This window comes from Sinocyclocheilus grahami, unplaced genomic scaffold (genome assembly GCF_001515645.1).
Source record: "Sinocyclocheilus grahami isolate Dianchi unplaced genomic scaffold, SAMN03320097.WGS_v1.1 scaffold17.1, whole genome shotgun sequence".
In the NCBI taxonomy this organism is placed as follows: domain Eukaryota; kingdom Metazoa; phylum Chordata; class Actinopteri; order Cypriniformes; family Cyprinidae; genus Sinocyclocheilus; species Sinocyclocheilus grahami.
This window is the reverse complement of record NW_015505196.1, coordinates 116,734-132,075: the sequence shown is the minus strand read 5'-3', so window position 1 is coordinate 132,075 and position 15,342 is coordinate 116,734. Positions and strand designations below refer to the sequence as shown.

At 36.3% G+C, this 15,342-nt stretch overlaps 1 protein-coding gene across 1 annotated transcript; it reads right to left on the bottom strand.

Annotated features, from left to right (window-relative positions):
* Nucleotides 1-2,657: 2,657 nt before the first annotated feature.
* Nucleotides 2,658-12,373, bottom strand: LOC107550542 (ubiquitin carboxyl-terminal hydrolase 38-like). The gene is made up of 9 exons (XM_016231857.1): nucleotides 11,641-12,373; nucleotides 10,357-10,492; nucleotides 9,867-9,996; nucleotides 8,457-8,558; nucleotides 8,109-8,267; nucleotides 7,282-7,475; nucleotides 6,936-7,049; nucleotides 4,276-5,647; nucleotides 2,658-3,215 (listed from the first exon to the last, which is right to left on the bottom strand). Exons 1-9 carry the CDS (start codon nucleotides 12,320-12,322, stop codon nucleotides 3,054-3,056), a joined length of 3,051 nt encoding a protein of 1,016 aa, XP_016087343.1. The 5' UTR covers nucleotides 12,323-12,373; the 3' UTR covers nucleotides 2,658-3,053.
* Between the last annotated feature and the right edge of the window lie 2,969 nt (nucleotides 12,374-15,342).

Below are 15,342 nucleotides of genomic sequence, written 5' to 3'. Positions count from 1 at the left end.
TATATATATATATATATATATGTATTATAATACCTTTCCTATAATTAGTATCTTGTCTGCTAAAACCTTTTTTTCAAGAAATCTAAACACATGTTTGTGTTGTTTAATGTGACAGCAAAATATATTTAAAAATATATATTTTTTTAAATAATAAGTTAATACTTAATTAATAATATTAATAATTATTATTAATAATAATAATAATATTTTTTTAAATAAAGCTCATTCTGATTTAGGCACTAAATTATTTGTATATATACGTTTATATTGTTGTGTGTTGAATCATGCTGCAATAAACTGAAGTGAACATTACGGTAAACACCGCCATTAATAAAGCCCAAAAAGTAATGAACAGCCAGGCGTGTCTAGATTTGGCTTTATTAAACGTAATATTCAACACATGATGACGTAATTACGTCAGTACGTAAAAGAATCACCGAATTTGCTTCTGAACTGAATCTTTAAATGAACTGTTCGAAAGAACCGAATCGCAGAAAAGATTCCGACATAGACTTCCAATTAAAACAAAGTACGTTACAAGCGAACGTCTTGATACAGACTGCACATACCTACCAGAATTGTCCAAATGAATGATGCTGACTAACTGAGCTAATTGAGTTTTGTATACAGGAGTTTACTTTACACTAGGCCTACATATTTATAAAAATGGAGAAATGCAGACAGTTTAAACACTAAAAAGCATAGGTACTAAAGTTTATATCACTGATAATTACCATTATAATGATGAAAAGTGAACAGTTTCTTTCAGTAAAGAATGTTCATGTTTGTGGGATTGGTATCTTTGGAATGTTATTGTAATGCTAAACGCCTTACTGGTTATCTCTGAAGCTTGGTGCCTACTCTCTGCTGTGATTTGCAGCTCAGTGCAAAGGATTGATTTAGTCTGTTTATTATCCTATAATCTTTCATCTTGTGATTTCAGGTTGTGTCTATAATTTATATTAAGTATCTTTGTCTACGGCATAATTTACAATCAACACCTTGGTTGTTTTCTTCCATTATTGATCTAAAAAAACCCAAGGATGATTATTACAGTATTATAACAACATTATAACAATTTCCACGTTACAGAATAAAGTGTCAGTGGGAGTGGCCTAAACTGTAGCAAAGACATGTGTAGATATCAGTTGTTGAATAATTCAGAGTCATTGATTTTACCAAATGGTTTTAGAGACTGTGCGAGTGGTGCAACACTGTTATAAAGCTAATGGCTCTGGGGGGGGATTGAAGAACTAAAGGTGCCCACATTTGAAAACCACAAAGCCAACTTTGCTACATGTATTAGTTCTCCAATTTAGAAATGCACATCTAAGGAGTGCTTCACCGCAGCCTTAAGTGTCTATTCTAAGCTAATGCACAAGGACAATGATGTTGTACTGATTTTAACTGGACTTCATGCTCAAAAACAATTGTTTAGGGTTCACCAAAGGACAGGGGTGCAGTGGTTCAAACTGAGGACACTGGGATGCTGGGGGTGGACTTATGGATTGATAGCCACGAGGTGACTAACAAAGGTCTCATGCTCTAATAGTCAAAACAGACCTCAACTTGATTATTGTCTTAGAACCATAGAATATTCACTGAAATAGCACTTGTTTTAATTGTTGCTTTAGAGTTCCGTATAAACCAATTTATATATTACTATAGTTTGTTTCTATTTTGTTTTCATTTTAATTTTTAAGTTATAATAATTTTGATATTTTTGTCATTTTTATAACTTTTTTTTTTTTTAAATATGTGACCCTGGACCACAAAACCAGTCTTAAGTCGCTGGGGTATATTTGTAGCAATAGCCAAAAAAAACATTGTATGGGTCAAAATTATAGATTTTTCCTTTATGCCAAAAATCATTAGGATATTAAGTAAAGATCATGTTCCATTAAGATATTTTGTAAATTACCTACCGTAAATATATTAAAACTTAATTTTTGATTAGTAATATGCATTTAAGAACTTAATTTGGACAACTTTAAAGGCAATTTTCTCAAATTTTTTTTGCACCCTCAGATTCCAGATTTTCAAATAGTTGTATCTCGGCCAAATATTGTCCTATCCTAACAATTATTTATTCAGCTTTCAGATGGTATATAAATCGTCATTTCGAGAAATTGATCCTTATGACTGGTTTTGTGGTCCATGGTCACATGTCTATATAGTTTTTAAGATTTACATAAACTAAACAAAAATGAAAAATAGAAATGTTTTATGTATCAAATGTATCAAATGCTTTTTTATATAACACTGAGCTTTCATACTGTAATTACATCCCTAACCTTGAAATAAAATAGGCACAGTCTTTTCAAATGTTTTAACCAGTAGTTAAGAGTCTTTACTATAGAGCAAAACCATAATTATTACATATTAACACTGTACAGCAAGAGATTTTTTTTTTTTTTTTTTTGAGGTTTTTCAGGGTTGGAGCTGAACTCTGCAGGACTGCGGCTCTCTAGGACCGAACTTGCCTACCCCTGGGCTAGTCCAATAATTGTGTAAAATCTGAAGTATTAAAAGGCACATAAAATTCACTTAAAAAAAACTTCAACATTTAAAAAGTTAAATCAAAAAATATCCCCTGAATGAATAAAATAACTTAATTGTAATTAAATAATTGACAAAACATGTAACTGTAATCCTCAAACCAGAAGTTGAAAAAATTCCAATTAAAATATTCATGCAAGTAGTTCACTGTATAGCATGGTTCAAAAATATTTGCTTTTAAAACCATTCTCTGCCTAATAATTTTTGTTTAGAAAATGAAACAATTAAGATTCCAGAATGAGACCGTAACTATTACTGTATTCTGTACACATTTATTGCCTGCCCATTTCTGACCTATAGTACTCAAAGTGCTTCAATTAATTTCAAATGAACGTCAATGGAAAGGGGAAAAGCATGCAAACCAGAAAAATTAAGACATCTGTTCTGAGGTGGCACACTTATTCATATTGTGGGCAATCAGGACAAAAAAAAACGAAGTCCGGTGTTGTCAGTGGGACTGTCCAGTGCTCTGAGGCTATGTTTGTGACCCTTCCTTAGAAGACGAGTCTGCTGATGGTATTGAAGCCGCCTCCTCCACCCCCACCTGAGGGCCCACAGCTGCCAGGAGGCTCGTTGTCATCAGAACCGTTGGGTCGGAATGAGCAAGAAGCAGAGGTTGCTTGAAGAGCTCGAGCTCTGGCATTCAGCTCCTGCTCCTGGAAGGAAAATAAATGAAGGGTTAAATCCATGACAAATAAGAGATAAAGGAAGACGTTCCATATTTCATTGAAAAAAAAACATTTTTGACAACTCTTATTTGAAAATGTCATGTGGAATAACAATAAAAAAAATGTCATTACACCTTGAAAAAGTAAGAGTATATCTTAATATATTCAACAAAGCTTAAAATGTAAACTATCTGATATTTTAAGAGATGTATTGAACTTTACAAAGAGCCTTAAGGTTTTATAAAATAATTTCATGTCCTATGTTTTTCCCCCTTCATGATTTTGTACCATATTAAGTTTTCATTTGAATTTGTTAAAATGACTTTGTGAAAATCTTACTATTTAGTAAGGTTTTCTTTTCAGAAGTAAGTTTTCATTCATTGTGCTATCAGGACAGTTGTACAACACAAAAATGAATTTTAATTCAGAAATGTTGATAGAAAATGTGTATGCAAGTCTTATATGAGAAATGCATGCACTTTTGAACAAAACAAATGAGTGTTATGGCACTGACAAGATAACATTATACATTACAGTTCAAAAGCTTCTTTTTTGGGGGGTGGGGGGGTTAATACCTTTATTAAGATGCATTAAATCTACAGTAAAATATTTTACACTGTTACAATTTTTTTTTTAAATAAGTGCTGTTCATTTGAACTTTCTAGTATAGTTTCCACAAAAATATGAAGTAGTGCAAATGTTTTCAATAATAATAAGTAATGTTCCTTGAGCATCAAATCAGCATATTATGATTTCTGAAGATCATGCGACACTGAAAACTGGTGTAATGGCTGCTAAAAATTCAGCTTTGCCATCACAGGAATAAAATATATTTTTAAACATATTAAAATATTTAAAACTGTTATTTTAAATTGAAACAGTATTTCAGAACATTACCTTTATTAATTGTATTTTGATTTTTAAAAATGCAGCCTTGGAGAGTATAGTAGTAATAGTAGTATATTTTTGTTTAATGCCATGTCAGCATCTTAGGCTATTTTCTTGGAGAGCATAAAAGAGCACCACAGACAAAGTACAATATTCCCACCTGTAGGAAGAGTTTGTTGTCTTTGGTAATGGCATCCATCAGCTCCTTCTGCAGGGGCGGCTCTCCACTCAGTCTTGAGCCATTTACAACTGGCCCAGAATTGCTTGGTTGTCCACTGACCTCTTGTTTCCTGTAAATCAGGACATAGGCTGTGTCCTTAGGGAAGCGACCGGTGATGTTCCGCAATGACTCAAAGTTTGTAAAAGTCACTCGGCTGTCATTAAACAAGAACCAGTCGGTGGACTTGTGGTCAGCGCATCCCATTTCCTCCTGTGAGGCTGTCGAGCTCTCTGATAGGCTGGAGCTTTCCAGGGTCTTAGAACTTGGGTGAGCTACATAATCATCAGTGCTACTTCCATTCCTTCCATACGAGTAGTAGTGACCACTCTCAGAGGACATCCCAGAATGCACTACAACAGAACTCAAAACATACGGCACTGACAGCATTTCCGAATCACTGTCATTTGACTCACTATTTGTTCTGTTTCCCGTCATCCCATCCTCCTTTTGAGAAGGCTTGAGCTTCTTAGCTAGATTCTCACCACTCTCGGGGGAGTCAGTGGAGGAAGACGTAACTGCAGTTGAGGAAGATGATAAAACGGAGATACCGTGCTGGCGTAAAGGCAGGCTCATTTGAGGTGGAATGCCTACATTGTCCAGGATCTTGCGACGGACGTGGCAGGTGGCATCGTACGAGAAGCGCAGCAGAGTCAGAATGAGGTACTCCGGTGCCGCCACCACCCGCATGACCTTCTCGGCCCTCTGCAGTGAGGCGCAGCGTTCACAGAAGTAGCAGTTCTCGTTCTCTAGGATTTCTGGAGCTAGGAAGTAGTCGACCAAATCTGGTACAGACAGTGTGGGCTCCACCACCGGCTTCTCCATCCTGGTTCCTGCACCTTCTTTTACTGAGCCCTCCGAGGATTCACTGCCTCCATTCACCGCCCCTTGGCAGGGTCCCACAGAGGAGGAGCTTTTGTGCTCATCGGTGGGACCGTGGCACTTGGACATCGAGGGGCAGAATGCAAGCGAGAGGTCTGTAAACGGCTCCTCTTTTTCTGACAGGCTGTGGCACTGCAGGCAGCGGATGGCTGTAGAGAGTCGACCACCAAACATACGCTCCACTAGAGTGCGACCATCTCCGTTGGCTGCCACAGGATCTGGAGGCGATGGCATATCAGCGACTGGCTGACTTACAGCATTGTTTAGAGTTTCAGCAGAAGTGGTTGCAGGTTCAGGTTTTGGGCTGGTCACCTGAAATGCTGAGAGAGTCTTCTCTTCTTCATGCAACCTCAATATCACATAAGAACACAGAACAAAATACATGAAATGCAAACACATTTGATTGTTTTTAGAGCTGTAATCAATTAATATACTCAATCACCATAAATCTCATATTTATTATTATTCAAAATTGATAGATAATGAATGTGGTTTCGCTGACACGCATAGTAAAACTTCAAGACAACAAACAGAATTAGATTTCACTGAGCTGAAAATCTGCAGTTATTAAATAATATATAGCTTTATTTGGAAAGCAGTGTTTCTAATGTTTTTTTTCTCATCCTCAAAGCACGGGGCCCATGTCAGCTAAGGATGGCCCTGCCCGTGCGGATGTCTGTAAAATAAATCTGCATGGCTCCTCTGATAAAACTTGTCCTTTCATGTGACAATTTTACCCTATGAAACCAGAAAGGTGTGGTCAGTCACAATAATAAAATGTTATTACTTAGACACAGTAATAAATTAAATATTAATTTCATAAAATATCCCATTTATGTATTTATTTAAATATCCCATTCCCATCTAATAAGCAAACTGAATGGTTTTCTGTCTTGCATGTTCTCTCTCAAAATGATGGATGTCATTTTAAAAATGTGAAAATTACACACAACCTCTTATTTACATAAGGTAAACATCTAACCCAGCAACTTGGTTGACTAGTAAAATGATCGCTGTGCAAGCCCTAATATATATATAAATGTATATAATACATATTTAAACATTTTATCGCATACTCGTTGAAGCCATAGTAATAACAGATTCCAAACGTTTACATTTTGTTCACTTCTTTCACTTTCAATTCTTAACAGTTCTTACACCCTGTAGTGAAGCAGCGACATGATATTATTCTTATAAACAGTTACCAGCAATTTAATAATACTAAAAATGTCTGTATTTAAAACATATACACATTACAGTGAAGTGCAACAGTTACCGTATGGTGCTTGGCTGTAGAAAAAGAGATTTTTGGATTAATCCCTCTTTGTAAACTCAAGAGATGTCGATTCTTACTGTGAATTTTTAATGCAGGTGGCAGGAGAAAAACAGACTTTCTGGATTCTAGATGGCAATAAAATCATACTAACCCATGTAAATGAAGAAAATATGTTACTGCCCAATGAGAAACAACTGCGAACAAAATTTCCCCACACGTTATGGACTTCTATTTGACCAGCTTATACTGAAGCTGACTGGCTGTCCTCTTACGGTCTTCTTTTTAATGTCTGTACAAATGAATGTGTGTTTCGCTTGTAGTTTACTTGCTCACTTATACTTCATACTCCTTGAGCTATGAAAAAAAACATTACAAGGGTAGCTCATTAAACACACCCACCTAGCAATGTCAAACAATGCAACGTTTCAAAGGACATACAGGAAACTGCACAGAAGATAAACATACCTGTGTGTGGGCCAAGAAGGCAAAAAGAAGCTGGAGCTTCTTCATGAGGGTGTTGCTACCATTTAAATGCAGAGACATAACATGCCGTCTGAAACTTTTAAAGAGAGACTGTTAAAAATATCTTACGGTTTAAAATAGAAATATTTAAATGCCTGAGGATCCTTTTATGATGTTTTACATTGTGTTTACATGCGAACATTAAAACCTAATGGTATAAAAACGTAATGCTATCTGCTGCATAACTGGAGAATGTTAATGTTAGATTCATGACAGTAGAACAGTTGAGAAAGAGATCAGATAATATAAGCAATAGATTTAAAACTTACTCGGTAGCCATAAATAAAATTTGGATGATGCTGTTCATGTAGCACGTGTTGCCCAGATTCACAAGCCCCGTCTTTCCCGTTTCTGATTTTCCTGTGATCTTAAGCAGGCCTGAGGCAAATGAATTTGACTGAGAGGTCCAGGCACTTTGGTTCAGAACAAATTTGATCTTCTCCTCATTAGGTTTAGGTAGTTCCTACAACATAACCAGAGGTGGATATAAAACAGATGAAGCATTCAAATACACTACTGTTCTGAAGTTTGTGTTCAGTAAGGTTTTTTGGGTTTTTTTTTTTTTAAAAGAAATTAATTACTTTTTATCAGCAAGGATGTATTCAATTGAATAGCAACAGCAAACACTAATAATGTTACAAAACATTTCTATTTTAAATAAGTGCTGTGCTTTTGAACGCTCAAAGACTCAAAGCACAACATAAATGTTTCTTGAGCATCATATTAAAATGATTTCTGAAGGATCATGTGACACTGAAGACTGAAGTAAGGGCTGCTAAAAATTCTACTTTGCCATCACAGAAATAGAATTTCCTTTGAAAATGTGTTAAAATAGAAAACAGTTATTTTATTTATATTTCACCATATTAGATTTATTACTGTATTTTTCAACAAACTGAAGTCTTGAGGAGCATGAGACTTCTTTCAGAATTATTAACCTTACTGACCCCAAACATCTGAATGATACTCTATAAAATTAGTTATTACATACAAGGACAAAATGCTAAATAAATTCAGCAATGACATGTTAACTGTTGTACACTCTTAATTTAGCTCACGAGAGCTAACACCAGAGATTCCCTGTCTTATATCTTACTTTAATGGATTCAAGAATGCTGTCATAGAGGTCTGGGAAGCCAGAATATTGGTACATCATGCAGTGGATGAGATCTGCAAACTGCAGCAGGAAGGTTTTGCTGTTGGGAAGGCCATCGTTCTTCAAAGACTTTACAAGTGGAACTATATGAGGAACCACCTGGTACAAATGACAAGGGTTATATAATTCACATTACATGATTACAAAGCAGATATTAAAATGCTAAAATTAGATACTAAAAACCACAGCTCCTTAAAAGCACTACAAACATTTACAATGTTCTAACTCGTTTGAATATTAAAAGAAAAAAAAAGAAAGAAAGTGGAGCCATGTTCACAGTGGCCTTACTAAATGGAAGGCTTCAGGAGAGTGCTGGAAACTAAGCAGCATGTGTGAAAGAACCACCAGCGCTCCCTGTCTCACAATGGGATACCAGAGACGATTAAAGACCTGTAAACAGACAAACAAAAACACATCCATACACATAAACGCTAGGGCTGGGTTTTGACACAAATTTCACGAATCGATTCGATTCTCATTCACAAGCTTGTGATTCGATTTGATTCGATTACCAATTTGATTTGATTCGATTCAATATCGATTATTTTGGATATATATCAAGTACAGTACATGCCAAATTTTCTCAAGTAAAAAAAAAAATCTCTCAACTAATGCTGTAAAATATACATGAGAGTCAGCTGGTTCTACATTACTATAACATTGGAGGTTAAAATTGACTGATTTGTTAAAATTACACTTAATGAAGTTTTTTAAATAATAAAGTTACAATTACGTAATATTTCTACTTCAATTTGTTTTTTTAATATAAACATAATGGTGGCTGTCATCAAAACTTGATGGATTTATTCAAACATAAATTAAACATTGAAAAACAGTACAATTTACATTGAATGTGTTACATGGTGTATATATTTAGCAAAATGTCCCTCTCCAGTTTTTATTTCTATCTGACTAATGAGTTTATGGTCATATGTTTTTCTGAGGTAAATGTGACGTTACGTGACATTGTTTACAAGCTGTTATATTGATGTCTTTGCGCGGCTGAAACACAGATTGAGCGATTACATGAGACAGGATACGGATTGTAAAGTTGTACTCTTTCTTTTAAATTACCTTCGGATGTTTAGTCATGTTTATTTTGTGCTGAAACTGGTATTAATGTGGAGGAGACGATCAGTTCACGTGTGCCTCGCACTGCTGCATCTGTTGATCTGAGGCGCTACAGCGATCTGTCACTCCACATTAAACAGCGCCAAAACGGCATTTATTGTTTGAATATTGCAATACAGTGGACAGAATTTGAAATCTGAGACTTTGTTTTATATTAAAAGTGCAAAAGCACAATGCTTATTGCGATTTATTGGATGGGAAGTGCCCTTCAACGTTCCGTCCATTAACTGAAAACAGGCTAGACTAATCGATTCTTGGGATTTAAGAATCAATATTGTTCCGCAAAAATGAGAATCGATTAATATCGCGATATCAATATTTTTTTACCCAGCCCTAATAAACGCACAGAAAAGCATCTGCCAGGGAGGTCACAACAACCAATTTTTAGGCATCAAAGAAAAAATGTTAATGAACTCAAATAATCAACTAAATTCTGATCCATTCCACTTCCCAATCCTTTCTACAAACCAGAACTCTTATGCTGGAGTTGCTTGTAATTCTCTATATATGTAACTTTGAAAGCTCTTTTATGAGATTTTTACACACAGTACACACACACACACAAACCTGTTCGATTTTGAGCAGTGTGACATCTATGAGGATGGTGAACTTTTGAACAGCAGCAAGTCCCTTTAATAAAGCAATGACCCAGGTGTCCACATGATTGGCTAGAGGCCAGGACAACCAGTCAATCATCCTGAAAAAGACGGAGAGAGAAAGCAGGGTCAGGACAGGCAACATATAAAATAAAAGCCTTACATAAGAGTAACAGTGCCACAAAAAAACCTTGACCTCAACATTCAACCCTAGGAAAAAACAACAAAACAAGCACTACTCATTTAAAATCTGTTGAGCCATGATGAACATTACACTCTTTCTAAATGACTTGCATAAATGCAATTACTACATACTTGAAGCACACAAGAAGTAGAGAAAACAACATGATGGCAGTTGGATCAAGGGCTTAGTCTTTTAAACGGACACAAAAGCACTATTCACCAGCTTTACAAAGAGCACGCACACACACACACACACACACACACACACATAGTCTGACCTGCAGAGTGCTTGTGTCATACTGGCATCTTTAACATTCTGGTCAGTGGTGAGGCTTTTGATGAGGACTGTGATCATTTGCAGAGGGATGTGCTGGACCAGGCTTGCTAGAGCAATGGAGGGTTCAAATGAAGGGTCTGAAAAATGAAAACAAACACATTGTGGAATGATTATTAGGGAACAATACATTATAATTTCATATTTTTCATATGCATATACCATATTTAGGATTTTTTTAAAGGGGTCATTTCATACATTTATTTATTTTTTATTGTGCATATACCATATTTTAAAGGGGTCATTTCATTTATTGTTTGACTGATCTCTCATGAAGGTCCTTTAATGTTTCTAAGCTTTTTGCATCAAAAATAGTTGTAATTCAGTTTTTCAAAAAAAATGCCATTTTCCACCCTTTCTGACCATTAGAATTGAATGGTTGTGTTGCTGCTGTGCTTGTAAGAAACACCCCTTTCAATTATTGTTTCAAAATGCATGATAACAGACAATAACATTTCAATACAGCTACAAATCCCCGAAAAAATCCTGCAAATAATAGTAACTGCCAATTCCCACTCACACATATGTAGTCTAATCAGGATTATATTAAAAAGTGTGAAACATATTATTATTATTATTATGTTAAGCTTCTAGAGGTTCCTCAAAACATTCAGAATACAAAATAAATGCATATTAAAAAAGTAAATATATCCAATAGGCATTGCATAATATTAAACAATTATATAAAATATAAAAACAAATGTTTTAAAATATAAAAAGTAAAAAAAAAAAATTATTTTTAAAATGTACTATAATTATTATAATATTAAAACATTAACACATATATAACAATACTATATTATTTTTCAAATATTTACCTAAAATTTTTATTTGAAGCAACCCCACAGATTTAAGATTTTAATAATTTACCAAGACATTCATACGTTTATGGTTCTCTGATGATGGTTAATGGTCACATGACATGCAGGTAAACAAATAAAATATTTAATCAATTTATTTATTTTTATAATTTACGTGTATTATTCTGGTTGTTTTTATTTTAAAATTACAAATTTCTTGAAAACCCTGAATTATGAAGATAAAAAAATCTGTCATTATTTACTGTCACCCTCATGTCTATATGTTTACTATGGGCATTTTTAAATTATATTTTTATAGTGCTTCTGCATTCCTTTTAAAGCTCCATTCCAATGCATTCTAATTTCCTTAATTTTAAATATCGAATGAGTGGGGGGGGGGGGCGGGGGGGGGATCATTGCTTACTGACCTGTGGATGAGATGACGGCAAACACCTCCTGCAGTGACGGTAACAGCGTGGCCGGCTCGGCTTTCCAGATGCCCTGCAGCAGCACACTCACCCTGGTCACCTGGGTCACATACTCCCGCAACTCCCACTCTTCAGTGGCAGGACAGTTGAAATACGCAAAGGTGCGCACAAGCTGCTGGCAGAACAGAACTCCAGCCTTCTCTCGTGGGACGCACTGAGGGAAGTCCATCAGTATGGTGGCCAGCTTGGCACAAGTTGCTGGTTCTGGCCGTTCACAGATGATGCGTAGGACCTCCGTCTGTAGCAGCGGTGCCAACTCCAACACAGCCGGGCAGCTGATGAGCAGTCGGAGGGAACCGTGAAGAAAGTCCAAGATGGCAGGGTCTCTGTGGTCCAGAGAGCCATAGCCCTGCTGTAGGAGACCAAGCACGTATTCCTTACTGAAGAAGCGGGCAAACTCGTCGCGATGGTAACGCGCGTACGCTTCTTGCACTTGGAGGCCAACCTGTCGCTGAAAAGCATCCTCGCCCAGGAGAATAAGGCGGGTGGTGAGATGGTACAAGGCCTGGCACTGCTCCTCGGTCACTTCCTTTTCTGCAGCCTCCATCACTTTTTTCACAATAGCCCGTTTGACAGTCAGAGGATGGGAGGAGCTGACCAGCGCTTCCAAAATCTTATCCATGGTTGGACTGTATTGCACCACAGGAAAGGTTAGGTACGCCAATGGAGCTGTAACTGTAGAGGAGAGAATTATATTATTTCTAGTGTCAAATTATGTCTATAGTAGTGTTGTCAAAAGACCCGGTATTTCGGTACCAAGTCGGTACTAAAAAAATGAAAACGTTACGGTACCAGGTTTTTTTAAGTACCGGTGGTACCGAGTACCCGGTTGAGAAGGGTATAACTGCAGCCTGGAGATCTCCAAATGGGGGCGGGAACTCCAAAACGGGGTGGGAGCTCCAAAATAGGGCGTGGCTTCCTCCCATTGACAGACAGGCACATGACACACATGCGCACTTTTTTAGTTACACCCAGCGTCACCCCGGGACACCCCTGTTGCTTAGAACAAAGCCATAGAGTAAAATCTTTCCCCTGTGCTGCGCTGGGACGGCTCGCGGGTGATTCCCGTTTATATCATTACCAGAGGTTCAAACTCTAGTCCAAACACCACTGGCCACGAGCTTTGGGCTCTGCTCTCAAGGAGAATATTTATTTTTAGTTACACCCAGCGTCACCCCGGGACACCCCTGTTGCTTAGAACAAAGCCATAGAGTAAAATCTTTCCCCTGTGCTGCGCTGGGACGGCCCGTTTATATCATTACCAGAGGTTCAAACTCTAGTCCAAACACCACTGGCCACGAGCTTTGGGCTCTGCTCTCAAGGAGAATATTTATTTACATAGCATATTTTATTTTAGATGAACTGGAAACAATGTTTAATTTATAAAGTTTTATTTTGAAATGTAAGTCAATAACAATTGGCTGGAGCCAGAGCCAACGGTGAAAGTCTTTGTGCGTGGAGACCCCGCCGCATTTTGGAGGTTCTGCCCACTTTTGGAGTTCACGCCCCATTTTGGAGATCTCCTGTCTGCAGTTATATCTACTTGGAGAAACCCGGTTCTTGATGGGCTATCAGAAAGCTAGCCTCTTCCAGTGTTGCCAAGTCCGCGGTTTTTTCCCGCGGAATTGGGCTGCTTTAACACTGTTGCCGCGGGTTGTTTCATGTCCGCGGGTTGAAAAGCGACCCCATTAACGTGATATTTTAGGGTGACCATACGCGTCCTGGGAAAATGGCACGTATGGTCACCCTATGATATTTAGCCCCTGGAATGCGAATTTTACCAGGGGAACCCCGCCAAAACATGCATATTTTATCCTCGGAACGCGATTTTTAACGGGGGACCCCTTCGAAACGCGATTGGGCGGGTTTTGTTGTGAAAACCTGGCAACCTCTTCTTAAAAGCAGTGGCGACCTCAAGAGGAGGAAACGCATCAAACTAACAACACATTTTTAATATGCAGAGCTTCTGTTAAGAATATTATTCCATATTTTAATTTGAATTTCGGATTGAAATAAACATGGCCGTTAGCGTATATGTAGTTAATCGTTAGCATAAGCGCGGCTAGCGCTAATATAATGAGCATTACAATGAATTTTGTTCATTTTGTTCAAAATTATTTCTTTGTTAACTATATAATGCTCCTATAACTTTTATTACTGTAAAAAAACAGGAGGACATAATGGTATTTACTATTTTTACACACCAGAGGCGTTTAAATGAACGGTGTAACCAAAATATGCGTGTTAGAGAATGTACATATGTATGTTAACTGTTTATGTCATATCAGTCCGTCAGAAACATTTTTTTAAGTTAGTTAGTTGTAATTCTTGGCTGGATAACTCTAGCAGGTTTTAAAAGTCCTTTAAAATTAAATATGAACACAGTTTGGATTAAATAAAAGTACAAATTGGTTAAATAATCATTTGAAAAATCATATTAACAACAAATCATATAAACTATACTACAAAATCATAAATAATAATAGGCTAGCTAAATCATATAAATTAAACAAAATGAAAGTAATACATGATTCAAGTCACAGATGTCTTTTGGCTATCTTACATCTCTTGTTTATTAATTCCCATAGAGTAATCTGTACATTATACAGTTTTGCTCGACCATTGGTGAAGTAGGCTAGGCTATGTTTATATTTCCTCAGCCACTTTCTTTCTTTCTTTCTTTCTTTCTTTCTTTCTTTCTTCACATTCACATAACACACGTGTATCCTTTTGGCCAGTAGTGTTTTTCATGGATCTTCCCTTTCAGGTTTTATAACCTCAACTTTTTGGTAACCACCCCAATACTTAGATCCTATTCCCCCACTCTGTCCCTCCACTTTCCTGTCAGTTCTTTACTAACAAAAGGAAATTCATGATGCATATTGCCAGTGATTCCCATGAGCATTCATATGTAATAATGAATGCCACTGAATATTTTGTATTTTATTAATAGGCCTATTATTATTATTTTTTTTAATACTAATTATACATTTCATTGTGTTTTTATGCATTTTTATATTTATATAAATAATAACTAAAGGCAGTAACAATTTGATGGAAACAATTTTGGAAACAATTTACAATAAGGTTTCATTAGTTAACATTAGTTAACTACTTTAGTTAACATGAACTAATGATAAACAATAGCCTACTTCTACAGCATTTATTAATCTTAGTTAATATTAATTTCAACATTTAGCCTACTAATGCACTATTAAAATCAAAAGTTGTGTTTGTTAACATTAGTTTATGCACTGTAAACTAACATGAACTAACAATGAACAGCAGTATTTGTATTAACTAATGTAAACAAAGATGAATAAATACTGTAATAAATGTTCATTGTTTGTTCATATTAGTTAACACATTAAATTACACCTTATTGTAAAATGTTACCAATATTTTTTATTTGTGAACTGATGTTCAGCTGTTCTTTTTAATAGTCAACTTATTTCGGGTCATCGTCATAAAAGCTCTGTAAACACTGCCACAGACACGAAGATACATCTTTTAATTTTATCACGCTGAATGCTCACTAAAAGTGACGCAGTCATCACGTTTTCAGACCATTTCAAGATTTATTTTGACGTGACACAAAGTAGTGGTATCTAAGCGGGAGAGATGTTCTTTCATGTAAAGGCT